Consider the following 17,870-nt stretch of genomic DNA (forward strand, 5'->3'; position numbering starts at 1 on the left):
ATCTCTGGTATATGCCCCCTTCTTTCCTTAGACACTGCTACCACCTTAGTATAGGCCTTCATTATTTAGTGCCTGGACTACAGCAAAGGCCTGCTGTTCTCCTTCCTCTCCCCGTTCCAGTCCATCTTCCACTAAACTGTCAAACTGATCAATCTTCCTATAAAAGTGTAGGTCTGACTATGTAACCCACTTACCTTCACTCTCCCATTCAATAAACTCTAGTAGCTTCCCATTTCATACAGGATCCTGTTTTGGTTTTTAAAGACTTTCATAACCTGGACTCCTCTTATCTTTCCAGTCTTCATTCTTCTTACTACCCTTCCCAGTGACCCTGGCCTCCCTGCTGTTCCTTGTACAAGACATGCCATCTCCCAGCTAAGCATTTTCCCTGGTTGTTCCTCCTCACCTCTGTGCTTAGCTTCTCTGAGTTCCTTCAAGTCTCAGCTAAAATGTAAGTTTCTACAAGAAGCCTTTCCAAATTTCCTTTAATTCTGTTGCCTTCCTCCTGTTATCTCCAATTTAACCTGTATTTATTTTGTTTGGACTCAGTTGTTTATATGTTATCTCTCTCATCATATTACAAATTCCTTGGAAGCAGAGACTTTCAGCCTTTCTTTATATCTCTAGTGCTTAGGACAGTGCATGGCACATAGTGTGCACATAATATTTTTTACTTGACTAGTTACCTCTACACACAACAGAGTTAAAACAAAATCTAAACTTACCTAGGTCTTTCTGGAGAAGGATCTGGGCTACGAGGTGGAGGTGTTCGAGGAACTGCTGGTCTGGGTGCTATGGTAGCTGCAGGGACAAGACCATGAACTATGTGTTTCTAGACAAATGAAAAAATATTAAGTAGTCAGAGACTTTGAAGAACATAATTTCCTAATGCATAAAAATTAGAAAAATAAACTCACACAATGATGATGCTAACTTAAAATTTGGTTTGCCATACATTCAGAAAGCCAAGAAAGAAATTTTTTAAAAATTCCATTACCTGTATGTAAAGCAGCTACAACAAATGTCTAACTGCTGACTAGCCTCTGTCCCCCAGTATATGTCCTAGTTATCTCTCCAAAATAATGATCAGTGTATGCCAAGAGAATGTATTTAAATTTTAAGCCAAAGTCAGATGAAGAGAGAAGGGAGCAGATGAGAAGGAGAAGCAGTGACTATCTTTTGCTTGAGTCTCATAGCAGGCCCCTCCTGGATCAAATGAACGATGTGAAGAAAGAGAAGAAAACAATGGAATGGAAAAAACAAGGGATCTCTTCAACAAAATTAGAGATATCTAGGGAACATTTCATGAAAAAAATGGGCATGATAAAAGACAAAAATCATAAGGACTTAACAGAAACAGAACAAATTAAAAGGTGGCAAAAATATAGAAAAGAATTCTATAAGAAAGATCTTAACATCACCAATAACTATGACAGTGTGGTCACTGATACAGAAACAGAAACCCTGGAAAATGAAGTCAAGTGGGCTTTAGGAAGCATTGCTAACAATAAGGCTAGTGCAGGTGATGTAATTCTGGTTGAGCTATTTAAAATTGTAAAATATGATGCCTTTAAAGTGCTCCACTCAATATGCCACCAAATTTGGAAAATTCAACAGTGGCTACTGGACTGGAAAAGACCAGCTTACATCACAATCCTAAAAAAAGGACAATATCAAAAAATGTTCAAATTACCAAAAAACCTGTATTCACTTCACATGCCAGCAAGGTTATGCCTAAGATTCTACAAGCCAGGCTTCAGCAATATGTAAACCAAAAACTACCAGAAGAGTAGGTTGATTTTCAAAGAGGCAGAGGAACTAGAGGCCAAATTGCCAATATTCACTAGATTATAAAGAAAGCAAGGGAGTTCCAGAAAAACATCTATTTCTGCTTCATTGACTACACTAAAGCTTTTGTGTGGATCACAACAATATGTATCAAGTCCTCAAAGAGATGGAAGTACCAGATCATCTTATTTGTCTCTTGAGGAATTGTATGAATTCCAAGAAGTAATAGTTAGAATTATACATGAAACAACTGATTGGTTTTTAATTGGGAAAATGCTGTATATATTGTCTATTTATTTAACATATATGCAGAGCACATTATACAAAATGCTAGGCTAGATGAATCAAAAGCTGGAATTAAGGTTGCCAGGAGAAATATCAACAATCTCAAATATGCAGATAATACCACTCTGATGGCAGAAAGTGAAGAAGATAAGAATGAAACTACTAAAACTTTCTCATTATTAGGGTAGTTTGAAAGAATAGACAGAGGGCACAGGTATTAGTTGAATATGATGGGATATTTATCAAAAAAAATAAAATTAAGGGATGAGAAAGAAGAATACACTGGGAGAAGTAGAAAGGGAGAGGTAGAATGGGGTAAATTATCTGACATAAAGGAGGCCCAAAAGAAATTTTACAGCTGAGGGGAAGAAGGCAGAAAGGGGAAGGGTAGCATATGAATCTTACTCTCATTGGAACTGGTTCAAAGAGGGAATAACAGATACCCACAGTTTGGTGTAGAAATCTATCTTATGCTACAGGAAAGTAGGAGGGGAAGGGTTGATAAAGGAAGAGGATGGTAGGACTGACATTAGGGAGGGCAGACTGGGAGAAATAAGTCAGAAGCAAAACACTTTTAAGAATGGACAGGATGAAAGGAGAGAGAGTAGGATAAATGGGAAAAACAGGATGGAGGGAAATACATAGTTGGTAATCATTACTGTGAAAAAAAAATTTACAGCAAGTTTCTCTGATAAAGACCTCATTTCTCAAATATATAGAAAAATGAGTCAAACTTATTAGAATACAAATCATTCCCCAATTGATAAACGGTTAAAGGATATGAACACAGAGTTTTCAGAGAAAGAAATTAAACCTATCTAGAATCATATGAAAAAATGCTCTAAATTACTATAGATTAGAGAAATGCAAATTTAAAGTACTCTGAGGTACCTCCCCATACCTATCAGACTGGCTAACATGATAAAAAAAAAAAAAAGGAAAATGAAAAATGCTGGAAAGGATGTGGGAAAATCGAGACATTAATGCACTGTTGGTAGAGTTGTATACTGATTCAACCATTCTGTAGGACAATATGAAACTATACCCAAAGAGCTATAAAACCATGTATACATACTCTTTCACCCAGCAATACCACTACTAGGTCTGTATCCCAAAGAGATAGAAAATGAAAAGGAAAAGGACATATATTGAACAAAAATATTTATAATAGTTCTTTTAGTAGTGGCAAAGAAGTGGAAATTGAGGGGATGCCCATCAATGGGAGAATGGCTAAGCCAGTTATAATAAATAATTATGATGGAATAATATTGTGCAATAAAAAATTATGAGCAAGATGCTCTCAGAAAAACCTAAGACTTACAAGAGCTGACACAAAGTGAGGTGAGCAGAACCAGAACATTGTAAATAATAACAGCAATACTGTAAGATGATCAACTGTTAATGATTTAGCTATTCTCAGCAATACAATGATCCCAGAAAATTTTGAAGGACTTATGATGAAAAATGTTATCCATCCCCAGAGAAAGACTGGAGTCTGATTGCAGATTGAAGCATACCTTCTTTTAAACTTTATTTTTCCTGGTTTTTTTTTGTTCTGTTTTTTCAAAACATAACTAACATGGAAATGTTTTTGCATGAGTACACATATATAACCTATGTCAAATTGGTTGGCTTCTCAATGAGGGGAGGGGGAGGAGGGAAGAAGAGAAAGAAAGAGAAATAGAGAGAAAGAATCAGGAACTCAAGATTTTAAAAAAGAATGTTTAAATTTTTTTCTTACATGTAATTAAGGGAAAAATTTTTAAAATAAAAAAAATGCTTGCTCCTTGGAAGGAAAGCTATGACAAATCTGTACAAGCATAGTAAAAAGCAGAGAGACATCACCTTGCAGACAAAGGTCGATATAGTCAAAGCTATGGTTTTTCCAGCAGCAATGTATGGCTGTGAGAGTTGGACTAAGAGGAAGGTTGACGCCTAATGAAAAGCTGCTTTCAAATTGTGCTGGAGGAGACTTCTCAGAATCCTTTGGACAGCAAAACCAGTTAATACTTAAAAAAATTAATTCAGGCTATTCACTGTAAGGTTAAATATTGAAGCTGAAGCTTAAATAATTTGGCCACATAAAGATGATAATGTGACTCACTTGAAAAGATACTGATATTGAGCAAGATTGAAGGCAAAAGGAAAACGAGACAGAAAGGCATGAGATGGTTAGATAGTGTCATAGAAAAAACAAAGATAAACTTGGCCAGACTTCAGGAGACAGCAGAGGATAGAAAGGTCTGGTGTGCTATGGTCCATGGGGTCTCAAAGAGTCGACATGTCTGAGCAACAACTCAGTAAGCTCTGAATGTCTGAATTAAGAGCAGAGGAAAAAGGAAGGAGAGAGAAAAGAAGAGAAGGAAAAGGAGGCAAAGAAGGGTAAAAAGGGAGAGAGGGGTAAGGAGGGAAAGAGGAAGAGAGAAGGAAGATGAGGAAAGGAGTAGGGGAAAGGAAGGAGGAGGAGGTAAGCTGGGGGGAGAGAAGAAGAAAAAAGAGATGAGGGAAAGTGGAGAAGGGTTGTGAGGATTAAAAGGAAGAGAGAAAGGAGGAATAAGAAGAGAGAGAAGGAAATAAAAATGGAGAGAGGAGGAGAAAGATAAGGAAAGGGGAAACAAGAAGAGGAGAAGGAACGGATAAAAAGGTAAAGAGGAGGGGCGGATAAGAATAAATAGCTGAGGGAGAGGCAAGAAAGAAGGGAGAGGGAAAAGGGAGGCTAAGAAAAGAGAGGAGGAGAAGGATAAGAGACAAGGGAAGATAAGAAGGAAGATGTGAAGGGATGAGAAAAGAGAGGGGAGGGAAAATGAGAAGAGGAAGGGAGAGGAGGAGAAGAAGGGGAGGAAGAGGAGAAGAGAAAGAAGAAAAGGATAAAGGGGGAGGGTAGGGATAAGGAAAGACAGGAAAAGAAAAGGATGAGAAGGGAGAGGGAAATAAGGAGGTTAGAGAGAAGAGACAAGAGAGGATAAGAAAGGGAGGGAGGGGAGCATGAAAAGGGAGAGGGAAAGAGGAGGGGAGGATAAGGAAGAGGTAGGAGAGACAAAGGGGGAGAGGATGGTGGAGGGGGGAGGATGGGGGGAAGGGAAAGAAGAACAAGAGGGTAGGGAGGGGAGAATGAGGAGGAGGAACCGCGGCCGGAGCCCTAAGCTCCCGAGTCCAACCGCGGCCTTTACCTCCCGAACCCCAGGGGCCCAACAGGTGAGTCTCTACTTACAAACTGACTCCTACGGTATCTCCGGAGCCCAAGAGGCATTTTCGTGGCGGGAGAGGCGGAGGGCTGGGCTAGATGGTTAACAATCACTCTCTCCCCCGAGGCCTCTCGTTTTTTCGCCCAGCCCAAAGGCCTTAACCAGCTGCTTTAGGACCAGTGCTACCGGAGCTCCCCACGCTTCCCCTTCGCTACGGGGCCTGCACTAAGGGCTTTCGGCATTGGCTCCCGCTTTCCCACGGACCAATCAACGGAGCGTTCACTGCCACGCCGTCTGGCCCTTGGCAACCGGAGGGTCTCATTCGAATGCTCTCGGCGCCCCGCTGGGGCTACAGGCCCTCTCCGCTCGGCTTCCTATTGGCCAGTGCTGACGTCCATCTTCCCTAGACTGGGCCTTCTGGAGGAAGGAAGGCGGGACAAGAAGGAAGGCTAAGGGGAACTGTTGAGCCCAGAGGAATCTTGCCGTCCGGTGTTCAGGTCTCTTGTTGGGGCTCTGAGGGGTAGGGGAGAGGCGGCTGAACAGGTGGAAAAACCGCAGACAGACCAGTGCAGGAGGGGAGACTCCTACCCTCAGCAAGTTATTTAGACTCTTTCACGAAGGTAAGGGTCCCTGCGATCCATCTGGTTCTACTTCCCCGTCCCCCCCCCCACACACACACACACCTGGGGCGGGAGTAAAGGGAAACTGAGGTGCCCCGAAGGGGAGAAACTTGCCTCGGACCCCGAGCCCTCAGGGCAGGAAGCTGGGTTTTGTAACGGACTGTTTTAGCCTTTCATTATATCCCTAACTTTTTGCACAGTGATATATGCTTGTTGACTCACTGAGTGATAGCTTTTTTCAGTTATCTTATTTTTATTGATATCTTTTTAAAAATAGGAGAGGGGAAAGCAGTTCAACAAAATTAACCAATATTTCAATCTTGTCTGCAGGTGTAAGCAGTATTCCGCATTATGGTACCCCACTTTTGCAATGAAATGAGGGAAGCACATTTTTTTACCATCTTTTCTCCAGTGCCAGGCTTAGCCAGTGCCATTACACTGCATGGGAGTTTGGGTTGAGTTTTTTCCCTCTATTTATAAATTTGTAGTCATTGCGGATAATATTTCCCTGGTTCTGCATACTTTGCCCTACATCAATTCACATAAGCAATCAAATATGGTTAGGTGATCCATTTCATTCACCTACCACGTTTTTGTTTATCTATTCCCCAATGAATGGGCGTATACTTTGTTTCCATTTCTTTGCCACTGGAAAAAAAATATGCTATGAATATTTTGGTGTATCTAGTGCTCTCTCTGTCTTTGACCTTCTTGGGATATGTGCCTAGCAGTTGGATCAAATCATAGTTCCACCAGTAATATTATCCTTATGCATCTTTTCTGGTGTCTCCACCTTCACCATTCCCATCTTTTGTTATCTTTGCTCATTTGCTGGGTGTGAAAAGAAACCTCCGTTGTTTTGATTTACATTTATGTTATTGATCTGAGGGGATCTTTCACATTGCTGTTAGTAGATTGAAATTGTTCTTGTGAGAATGGTTTTTTCATATACTTTAACCATTTATGACAACTCTTGCCTATGGAAGAAGGACTGCTCTAATTCTTTTTGGTTCCCAACCAATCATTTATTAAAATCAAGTATTTACTAAGTACCTATTATTTACCAAGCACTATACAGCGAAAACTAGTGAAGGAAGACATATATCTCGTCTCCATATAAGAAAAAATTTTAGGGTAAGAATTAGAGTTGTCCAACAGTAAAATTAACTGGCTTAAGACAGTAGGATTTCTGATCACTAACGGCCTTCATATAGAGAGGCATAGCTAACTACATGGGATGTTACAGAAAAGGATTCTAGCTTAGTTAAGTGTTAAATTCAATAACCAGTAAAATTCCTTTAGACCTCAAGATTCTGGAACACTGTGGGAAAAGTTGATAAATCCTTATCAGATTTTGGCCTAGTAGTCAGGATCCTCGTTCCTGTCCTAGGTTCTGCCATTGACTCATTGTGTGACCATATGCAAATTATTTAACCTTAGTTTCCTTATTTGTAAAATGAGGGAGTTAGACTAGGTAGTCTCAAAGGATCCTTCATAATCTAAATGTCTTTTAAGAATCCATGAGGTAAGGTTTAAGAGACCGTGGAATGGATGCCTCTAAGAAAGCCAGATCCCAATGGAAAAGGGAAGCATATAAATAGATGGGGATGAGAAGGCAATGAAGTCTTCCTTCTTTAAGGAGGTATGTTATAAGCAGAGCTCTGGAGACATAAGGCTGGCCTGGGAAATGGCTGTGTCCAGGAAGAGAAGATTCAGTTGTCAAAGTATGGACTTTATTGAGGAAAATGGGGTTTTGTTTTGAAAATGTAACCATTCAGGAATATCTTATGCCTTTTTCTGGGGAGAGGTTTTAAAAACACAAGAATTAATATTTTTATTTATTTATTTGCTTTTTGGAGGGCAATTAGGGTTAAGTGACTTGCCCAAGGTCACATGGCTAGTATTTGTGTTAAGTGCCTGAGTCTGGATTTGAACTCAGGGCCTGCTGACTCCAGGGCTGGTGCTCCAGCCGCTCCAAAACACAAGAGTTTTAAAATGTAATACATAAAGAAATCAGATTATAAAAATGTTTGAGAGGATCATTGTCCTACAAAGGAGCAGAAAGAATAAATATAAATACCAAACAGCTTAAACACACAAAGTTTTAAAATAAGTCAGCATACCAATACAGTTTAACATACTGAGAACAATGAAATTGAAAAAAGTAAACTATTATGTGGGAAATTAAGCAAGAACTAAGACCTTAGCAAAATAGTGGGGAGGAATTAATGAAGATTATATCAAGTGAAGAATTTTGTCTCTTTTTTTTTTTTTAACTGGACCTGTAAAGAATTCCTCTGCCAATGCAAACTGCTTTGCAGTTTTGTCTAAGAGAGTTGCCTAGAGCACAAATGTGGTAATGTTTTTGCTCAGGTCACACAGCTAAGATGTAGAGGTAGGACTTGAACCCAGGTCTTACTGATGCCAAAACCAACTCTAGTCATCATGCCAGGTGGTCTCTGAATAACAAATAAGATAAAATAATAATACTCCAAAAAAATCCATTGAAGTAGCAAACTGCAAACTCATTACAATGGAAAACAAAATTGCAAATGATTGCCATGCAGCTGGAAATGCAGGGGCTAGGAAAAAAAAAATCACTTAATTCTAAACTTTCAAAAGCCACAACTGTGTATGAAATAATGAAGAACAAAGAAACCAAAAGAACAATATACATAATTACTATGATAGTGTAAATAAAGATAACACCAAAAGTCAACGAAACTCAAAGCAGGGACAGTGAACAATGTTGTACAGAATTTTTACACTTAAAATACACTATTTTCTGGCAAAAATTGGTAAACTACAAAAATAGGAACTGATATATACTACCAACCAAAATCACTGTTGAATAGTTTTAGCCATCCTTTTTTTTTTTAAGCAATTGGGGTCAAGTAACTTGTTCAAGGTTACACAGCCAGGTGTTTCTGGGTGGGTGCTAAGCGTCTGAACCCGGGATTTGATCCCAGGTCATCCTGAAACTGGAGCCGGTGCTCTTACTCACTGTGCTACCTGGCTGCCCCAGTTTTAGCCATCTTTGAGCAGGGGAGGGCATGTAGGTATTTAGAAGTGTCTGTTTCATTAAAAAAAAAATTAAGTTTTAATACTTTGAAAAATTAGAAGAGAACATAAATTTAAAAATCAGTAAATCATGGAATAAGCATTTTAAAGCACCTGTTAGGTGTTAGACATTATGCTGAGCACTTTACAGATATTATCTTTTTATATATCATAACCCTTTCACAGCTACTGTATAGATCAATTCTTCACTAAAAAAAGATAAAATAACATAATTTTGATTACATAAAATTTTTTAAATTTTTCAAAAAGTTATTACATCTAGGATAAGAAGATGGGGGTGGGGAACACTGTGTATTAGATTTCTTCTTTACTAACAAATATGAGATGAAAAGTCAATTTCCAGCAGATAATGGAATTAAAAATATGGATAATAGGAATAGAGAATATAAATACTTCTCAAAGAATTGCAAATCATTAATTGCCATATAAAAGAATATTCTAAATAAATCACTAATAAAGAAAAATGCTAATATTTTAATAAAATGCTATATTACAACCACTCTGGAGAGCAGTTTGGAATTAGGCAAATAAAGTGACTAAAATGCTTATACCCTTTGAGCTAGAGATTCCACTGCTGGGCATATATAACCCAAGGAGGTCAATGACAAAAAAAAAAAGGTATCATGTACACTGTAATATCGTGTTAGCAAAGAACTGGAAACAAAGTAGATAACCACAAATTGGGGAATGAATGACTGAACAATTGCAGTACATGAGCATAATAGTATATTACTGTATAGCAAGAAATGATCAATACAGAGAAGTATGGGAAAAAAACTTACATGAACTAAGGCAAAGTGAATTAAGCAGAACCAGTCAATAAGTAAACATTAAATGCCTATATGTCAGGCACGGTGCTAAATGCTGAGGATTAAAAAAAAAAAAAGAAAGAAAGAAAAGATAGTCTCCACCCTCAAGGAGCTCACAATCTAATGGGGGAGACAAATATGTACAAACAAGTTATGTTCAGGATGAATAGGAAATTAACAGAGTAAAGACACTAGAAAAGAGGGGTTAGGAAAAGCTTCCTGTATAAGGTAGGATTTTAGTTGGGACTTCAAGGAAACTAGGGATGTTAGTAGGTAAGAGTGAAAGAAGGACAGCATTCCAAACATGGGGGAGGAGCCAGAGAAAATATCCAAAGCTGAGAGTTCAAGTTGTTTATGGAACAGTCAGGAGACCAGTGTTGCTGGACTGAAAAATATATGGTGGAGAGTGAGGTTTAAGAAGACTGGGGCAGGAGGGAAGGTTATGAAAGATTTTGAATGCCAAACAAATTTTGTATTTGATTCTGGAGGTGATAGGAAACCACTAGTGTTTGAGTGAGGGAGGCAGGGGGACAACAGGGAGACGATCAGACCTGCATTTAGGAAAATCATTTTGTGGCCGAATGAAGAATGGAGTGGACTGGGGAGAGACTTAGGGCAGGCAGACTCACCAGAAGGCTGTTACACTAATCCAGGTATGAGGTGATGAGTGGTGGCAGTGCCAAGGAGAGAAGGAGGCATATTTGAGAGATATCACAAAGGTTAAATCAAAAGACCATGGCAACAACTTGAGGATGGGGGTGGGATGGGGGAAGTTGTTTGAAAGATTGTGAGGAATCCAAGATGACTTCTGAATTGAGAATGAGGATGGTTTTGCTTTCTTAAAGTAATAGGGAAGATGATGGGATGCAGGGAAGGTTTAGGGGGAAAGATAATGAATTCTGTTTTGAACACGTTTAGTTTTTATATGTCTGTTGTTGAGTGTTTCAGTTGTGTCTGACTCTCTGTGATCTATTTGGGATTTTCTTGGCAAAGATTTTGGAGTAGTTTTGCCATTCCCTTCTCCAGTGCATTTTACAGATGAGAAACTGAGGCAAATGGGTTAAGTGACTTATCAGATCTTCCTGACTCCAGGCCCTAGCTGAACTGGTTCAAGATGTCTAAAAGGCAGTTGGAAATGTGAGATTGGAGATTAGCAAAGAGATTAGGACTGGATAAGTAGATTTGAGAATCATTTGCATAGAAATGGTAATTAAATCCATGAGGAGATGAGACCACCAGGTGAAATAGTATAGAGGGGAAAAAAGGGCCAGGACCCTGAGGGACATCTGCTGTTAGAGGGTGTCAAGAGACAGAAAAGAGGTCAGATAGGTAGTAAGAAAATCTGCTACAAAACATACATAATGACTATAATGTAAGTAAGTGGAAAGAAGAGCGACCACAAAATCATAAAAAAAATGAATCTTTCAAAATGACAAAGAAGTTTTTAACATTCATTTTTTAAAAGTTTGAGTTCCTAATTCTCTCCCTCCTGGTTCCATTCACCCCTCATTAAGAAGGCAAGCAATTTGATATAGGTTATACATGTGTAGTCATACAGAACATTTCTATTCTAGCCATGTTGAACAGACCAAGAACAAGAAAAATAAAGTTTTGTTTTAAGTATGCCTCAATCTGCATTTAGACTTTATCAGTTTTTTCTCTGGAGATGGGTAGCATTTTTCCTCATAAGTCCTTCAGAATTGTCTTGGATCATTATTGGGAAGAATAACTAAGATAAAAAAAATAGCTAAGTCATTCACAGTGATAATCATACAGTATTGCTCTTCCTTTGTATGTTTTCCTGGTTCTGCTAACTTCACCTTGCATCAGTTCATGTTAAGTCGTCCAGGTTTTTCTGAAAGCAGCCTGCTCATCATTTCTTATAGACAAAGGATTCCATCACAGTCATATACCACATGTTCAACCATTCCCCAATTGATAGGCATCCCCTCAACTTCCACTTCTTTGCCACCATAAAGAGCTGCTATAAATATCTTTGTTCATGCAGGTCCTTTTTCTTTTTGATTTTTATCTCTTTGGGATACAGACCTAATAGTAGTATTGCTAGGTGAAAGGGTTATGTATGCATAGTTTCATAGCCCTTTAGGCATAGTTCCAGATTGCTCTCCAGAATGGTTGGATCAGTTCACAACTCCACCAACACTGCACTAATGTCTCCATTCAAACAAATGACAATCTTGAACCCAGAGGAGATATGAGAAGATATGCCCCCCTACTCCTTTGTAGACATGACAGGTCCATGGATATGGAGCATTGCGTATATCATCAGATTTTTTTCGTTGTATTTTCTACTAAAATATTCATTGTTAAAGAGGATAGGGAAAGGGAGAGGAATAGTAGGGAAAATTTAGGTGATATGAAAGCTAACAGTAAAAATATATATATATTAGAAAATTTTAAAGCTTTGAATGTGAAGCCAGTGACTGCATAGTCAAATGAATACAATTTTGCATTTCTTTTAGTAAACCAACACCATCACTATATAATCACAATATCATTGATGGAGAAAGAAGCCATGTTTTCTAATACAGGCCTCATACATGTTCCTTTTGGACATGTTGTTGGATGTGAGAAATGGCGAGGGTCTCAGTTAGCCCAAGGAATGCAAGGTTAGTATGTAAACTTTTTTTTCTGCTTATTGCTCTGTTTCTTCCTGTGTACTTTAATTATGATGATATAGAACTAATTCTCTTGTCTATTTTAAGGGAAGATTAAGCTTGTCTTTGAGGAAGACCTGAAGCTGGTGGATTTTTACCTTTCGAATAAATTCTGTATTCTTTATATTACTGAAGCAGATCTGGTGGCAGGAAATGGGTACAAAAAAAGAATTGTTCGACTTAGAAATGTAAGTACTAAGCAAATGAAAAATGAGAATTGACTTGTTCCTACCCCTCTTAGAATTGGCTGTAAAATGTCCATTCAGGAAACATGGATCAAATATATACTGTATTCTAGAAACAAATGTGGACTAAACAATCATTCCTGCCATCAAGGTATTTAGTAAAAGGGTGAACATCTATCCAAATGTAATTTAGTAAGTTCGAATTTAAGTGAATAAAGGAAGTATTACCAAAATACTGTGAAAATTGAGAGGAATAAGTCTTGAAAGCCAATGGGGACTGAAGCAGACAAACATTAGGTGTGAGTATATCCTAAGTGTAGAAAAATAAGCAAAGCATCAGCAGAGCCTCTTGAAATGGGAAAGTGATTTATTTATTTGCAGAACTTGTTAATAATTGTAGATTCCCTAAAATTGCTAAACATTCCAAATATATGTACTATTACATCATTCCTCTGCAATTCCAACTGGGTACTAAGATCTTTCTTGGATTTTTAAAAGTTGTTATAAGACAATTTTATTGCATAATAAAGATATCTTCATTATATCAGTTATTTTTCTTTACTGAAGGCCAATAATCTTCAAGGGATCGTAATCGTTGAAAAAACAGAGATGAGTGAACAGTACTTTACAGCAGTGCAGAAATTTGTCGTTCTGGAACTTGGAATGGCATTGCTTCCAGTGTCCAGCCAAATGGAAGCATCTCAGCTTATTGTGCAACTGGTAAGTACATAATCACGCTGATGAGCATTTCTAGCTTTTTAAAAAATAAATTGTTTTTAAGACCTGAAAGGTCCCTTCATTACAACATCCACCTTTACTTTGACCTAGTGAACAACATGGAAAACCCACTTAATACTATTCCATGAATTATATAAATAAAAGCTACGTTTGGGAAACCTGTTGTCAGAATTTCCTTCAATAATCTGAACTTGACATATTTTTCAACCTTAAATACAAGCAAATGACCAACTTTAATGCATAATTTCCCCATCCTGAAATTTAGCTGTCAGTTAACTCTATATATCTAAAAATATTAGGTTCTTTTATCAGTGAAATAACTGTTCTGTATATTTAGTAGGTAGACTGTCAGTTTTATAGCATATGTATCATATGAAATCTTTAACTGATTTATAATTATTGTAATATATAATTTATATAATACTTTGCTAAAATTGATTTATAATTTATAACTATGTTATATATATGTTAGACAATATGTATATATCTACATATATATGTACATTTTTGTCCTGTGGATGTTGACAGTATTTTTCTTTTTGGGGGGGAAGGGGGTGGTTGGGGGCAAGGCAAGGCAGTTGGGGTTAAGTGACTTGCCCAAGGTCACACAGCTAGTAAGTGTGTTGAGTGTCTGAGGTCAGATTTGAACTCAGGCCCTCCTGATTCCAGGGCCAACGCTCTATTCACTGTACCACCTAGCTGCCCCTGCAGTATTTTTCAGAATTTCTTTTTGCCATAATCTGATGCTTTCAAATAGGCTTGAACAGCATAAAAAATCTCTTGTCCCCCATGTATCAACATCCTCAGCTTCACTAGATCTACTGTCCTCTTCTGCTATCTAAAGAGTTTCAATTCCACCTAGGAGGGGAAAGCTACCCTAAGGTGACACCGAGTTACCATCTTGGAACAAACCCACCAGAGGTATGGTCTGTACTAGCAAAAAAAAAAAGTTACCAGAAGGCTATAGGGTATCATAGCAAAGTAATGTTTTTGTCATTCTGCTTTAATTAATTTTATTCTGTCATGATAATTCCCAGACTCAGGTGCCATTATAGAGACAGGGGAGAACTCCCCTTTTATGATAACACTTGCATATGTTGTTGGGTCAGAAGTACTATGTGAAGCATTTTTTGTAAAGGGAGTTAAAATTCACCTTGACTAGTGTTAGTATGAGACTAAATTTTACTTGCACAAGTAAACAGACTAGTCTTCTCAAACTAACATAGTGATGATTTTCACAATATAAAAAAGTTCTTAATAAAATGAAAGCACAGGGCAGCTAGGTGGCGCAGTGAATAGAGCACTGGCCCTGGAGTCAGGAGGACCTGAGTTCAATTCAGCCTCAGACACTTGACACACTTACTAGCTGTGTGACCTTGGGCAAATCACTTAAGCACAATTGCCTTGCTTTCCCCCCTCCAAAAAAAAAAAAAATAAAGCATTTTTTCTTAAGATTGCAAAATTAAATTAGTTTCAAAAAATATTTCCTAAGTACCTACTACATGCAAGTTAGTTTGCTAAGCCCTAGTTATAGACAAATAAGATAAATGACATCCCCTAGCCCAGGGGTGGGGAACCTGTGGCCTTAAGGCAACATGTGGCACCCTAGGTCTTCAAGTGTGGCCTTTTGACTGTTTGGATTCAGCCAAAGGGCCTCACTGGAAGACTAGAGGGCCACATGTGGCCTCAAGGCTATGGGTTCAGTCAGGGAAAATATGACATATACACAGATAAGTATAATACAAGGTAGAGTATAATGGGTACCCACAGTAAAGACCCAAAGTGCTCTAGGGAAATCTGAGGGAGGAAAAACATTTCCTCTTTGGATATTTGGGGGGGGAGAGAGAGAGAGAGGAATGAACAGGGAAGGATATGGTCCCTCCAGCAGGCTTTAAAGGAAGAGGGCTGTAAAGAGCCTCTCAGTTCACAGAGGCTTCTTGGGACATGCGTGTGAAGTTCAGGGAACAGCTTTAGCTTGACTGAAAGTCCAGAAAGGTGGGTTAACGCCAAATTGTGAAGGGCTTTAAGGGCCACAATAAGGAGTCAAAATTGTTTAGCCTACAGATAGCAGGAAAATACTGGAGATTTCTCAATGATTTGGTTATACCTGTGACTTAAGACAATTTTGTGGAGGAAGGATTAGAAATCAGAAGACTAGAGGTTAGGAGACCAGTTATTAGGACATTGTCACAGTCCAGCAAGAAGAATAGGGGCCTTCCTAGGGTAGTAGCAATGGGAGTAGAGAAAAGGGAATGAATGCCAGATATTATGGAGATAGAATCAAAAAGACTTAGCATCTGACTCTGAAGATTCAAGCCTAATTAATACAGAGGTTGGTGGAAAATTAGAAGGTTGGTGGGAGGAGGGGGAAGTTCATTTCTGGACATGATGAGTTTGAAGTACCAGGAGAACATCTAGTTAGAGATGTCCAACATATAATTAGAGATGTGGGACTAAAGTTCAAAGGAGAAAGAGGAACTAGATATATAGAGTTAGGAATCAGTGGTGTGGATTAGGTGAAATCACCAAGGGAGAGAGTGAATAGAGCAGAGGGAGCCAAAGACAGCCTTGGGAAAAAGCTGTGTTTAAGAAAAAACAGTAAAAGAACCAGGAGAGAAGAGTATCAGAAAAACTAAAGGAGGGAAGAGTGACCACAAGGCACAGGTGAATCAAGGTGGATCCTGATCTCAAAGTAAAACTTTTACTAATTTTAAAATAAGATTTAATAGGAAAATTAAGTTTCTTTTGAGTGAAATGAGCTCAGATTCCTTTGTTGTCTTCAATTTTAGGTCCATGAACAAACCAAAGAGCATAATAGGAATCCTTTTCTTAGGAAGAAAAGCCGTCAGCTCTCTGAATCATCAATACTTCAAACGGTACAACAGATACCAGGAGTTGGGAAAGTGACAGCCCTGCTTCTGTTGCAGGAGTTTGCGAGTATCCAAAAGCTGTGTAATGCTTCTATCCAAGAACTTGAGCAAGTAGTTGGCCATGCGCTAGCGGAAAAAGTGCATGCGTTCTTTAACCAGACAAGGTGACAGGACACAACCCTAAGATAGTCTTTGTCCTACAGCATCACCAGATTGTGATTTTCTTTACTAAGGAAGTGAAACCAAGCAATTTACTTTTTTTTATCTTGTATCAAGTATTGAAAGGAAGGGTCAACATAGACCCATAGTCTCTGTGCTCATGCTTTAATCAGCTGCCCCTTCACCACAGGCCTTAAACCAGCAGACCAGACACTGTTGTTCATTGACCATTTATTTGTCTAATGACGTTTTTTGTGATTAAGATAATCAAAACTTGAATACAAAGTATCTTATTCTTTAGAAATTTATACCAGTTTCAGTTTTAAAAATAATTAGTTTCTTGACTGTAATATCAATCTTTTAAGACTTCCTCAGACATTTCAGATGGTTTTTAAGTCAGAGGCAAGAGTCAGTGAAATGTTATGTTATTATAGATGTCCAAGGTATTACATGTAGTCTTTTGTTCCGGTCATAAATTGTAACTGAGGTTTAAAGGACTAAAACTTAAATAAAGCTTTTGGTGCCTTAAAATAACAAGCATTTCAGTCCAGGTTTAAACATCTAGATAAATCTTGAAAGGGTTAGAAAAATGAAAAGAACAAAAGATAAATTAATAGTTATTTATTAAATACATAAGCTTCTACAAATATAACACTAAAGGCACTGTTTGGATACATTTTCACAATGCTCCCTTAGAATTTTAATGATTATGATGAAACTAAAATTTGGAAACTCCTATTAAATGGTATATTTAGCAATTCATACTAAGTTTTTTATATTATTCAGGTACATAGCAAAAAAAAAAAACCTGTCATTACTTAGAAAACATTTGGATTTTTAAAGTCTTACATAGAGCTTACAACTTTAGTCATATATATTTGTTGCAAAGAAAAGTTAAAACAGGCTTTTTTTAGCCAGAGGTTTATTCAAGGTGCATTTATGCACTTTCCTACTTTAAACAAAATGGAAAATGTTTTGAGTATCAAACAGTATAATATCTACCCTGTAGATGGCATTTTCATCTAACACTAGTGTGTTAGCAATGTGAAAATTATTTTTAAACAATATGTAAAGTCAAAGCTGGTTCTAAATAGTCACTAATGTTAAAATCCTAATTCTGAAATTTGGCACTAGATTGTATCTAGAACCTGCAGCTGTGCTAAAAGTAAGCAAATTTGTCATTCATTTTGTACAACAATCAAAGTAAAACTTATCATTGAGTATGCAGAACTATTTTTTATAACAGTAACTCAAATCCACTACTGTAGTCTAGATATTAGCTGCCATGTTATATAGCAATTCCTTGAATTAAAATTAAAGAATTTTTTTTCAAACTCTAAATCTATTACATAGTGAATATAAGCAATATTAATTTAAAACTGATATACGGACAAGTAATAAAATTAGTCATGAAGACTATCCTTCATATTTTCCATACTGTTCTATATACAGTACTATATGTAATAAATAAC

General features: G+C 37.7%; 2 protein-coding genes across 10 annotated transcripts in view; one reads left to right on the forward strand and one right to left on the reverse strand.

The window, feature by feature from the left end:
- The window catches only part of CEP89 (centrosomal protein 89), a 161,866-nt gene extending 156,342 nt beyond the window's left edge, over positions 1-5,524 (reverse strand). For 3 of the 5 annotated variants that reach the window (XM_069082619.1, XM_069082617.1, XM_069082616.1), the window contains exons 1-2: positions 5,285-5,524; positions 726-832 (exon numbers count right to left, since the gene is read on the reverse strand). In XM_069082619.1, the coding sequence (XP_068938720.1) occupies positions 726-832; positions 5,285-5,323 (146 nt within the window). In that variant the 5' untranslated portion in view covers positions 5,324-5,524. The remainder of the gene's footprint in view (positions 1-725; positions 833-5,284) is intronic. The other 2 variants (XM_069082621.1, XM_069082620.1) reach the window with 1 other exon arrangement.
- Positions 5,525-5,694: 170 nt separating this feature from the next.
- Positions 5,695-17,819, forward strand: FAAP24 (FA core complex associated protein 24). Of its 5 annotated transcripts, none has more exons than XM_069082625.1 (5): positions 5,695-5,878; positions 12,252-12,398; positions 12,582-12,634; positions 13,199-13,351; positions 16,159-17,819. In XM_069082625.1, exons 2-5 carry the CDS (start codon positions 12,290-12,292, stop codon positions 16,405-16,407), a joined length of 564 nt encoding a protein of 187 aa, XP_068938726.1. In that variant the 5' UTR covers positions 5,695-5,878; positions 12,252-12,289; the 3' UTR covers positions 16,408-17,819. The 5 variants fall into 5 exon arrangements, with proteins under 5 accessions (XP_068938726.1, XP_068938727.1, XP_068938728.1 ...); XM_069082626.1 differs by having other exon boundaries at positions 12,585-12,634; XM_069082624.1 differs by having other exon boundaries at positions 5,698-5,878; positions 12,495-12,634.
- The last annotated feature ends 51 nt before the right edge of the window (positions 17,820-17,870 follow it).

Source organism: Petaurus breviceps, unplaced genomic scaffold, assembly GCF_028583685.1.
Source record: "Petaurus breviceps papuanus isolate PSGF00001 unplaced genomic scaffold, PetGlider_PUasm1.0 171, whole genome shotgun sequence".
In the NCBI taxonomy this organism is placed as follows: domain Eukaryota; kingdom Metazoa; phylum Chordata; class Mammalia; order Diprotodontia; family Petauridae; genus Petaurus; species Petaurus breviceps.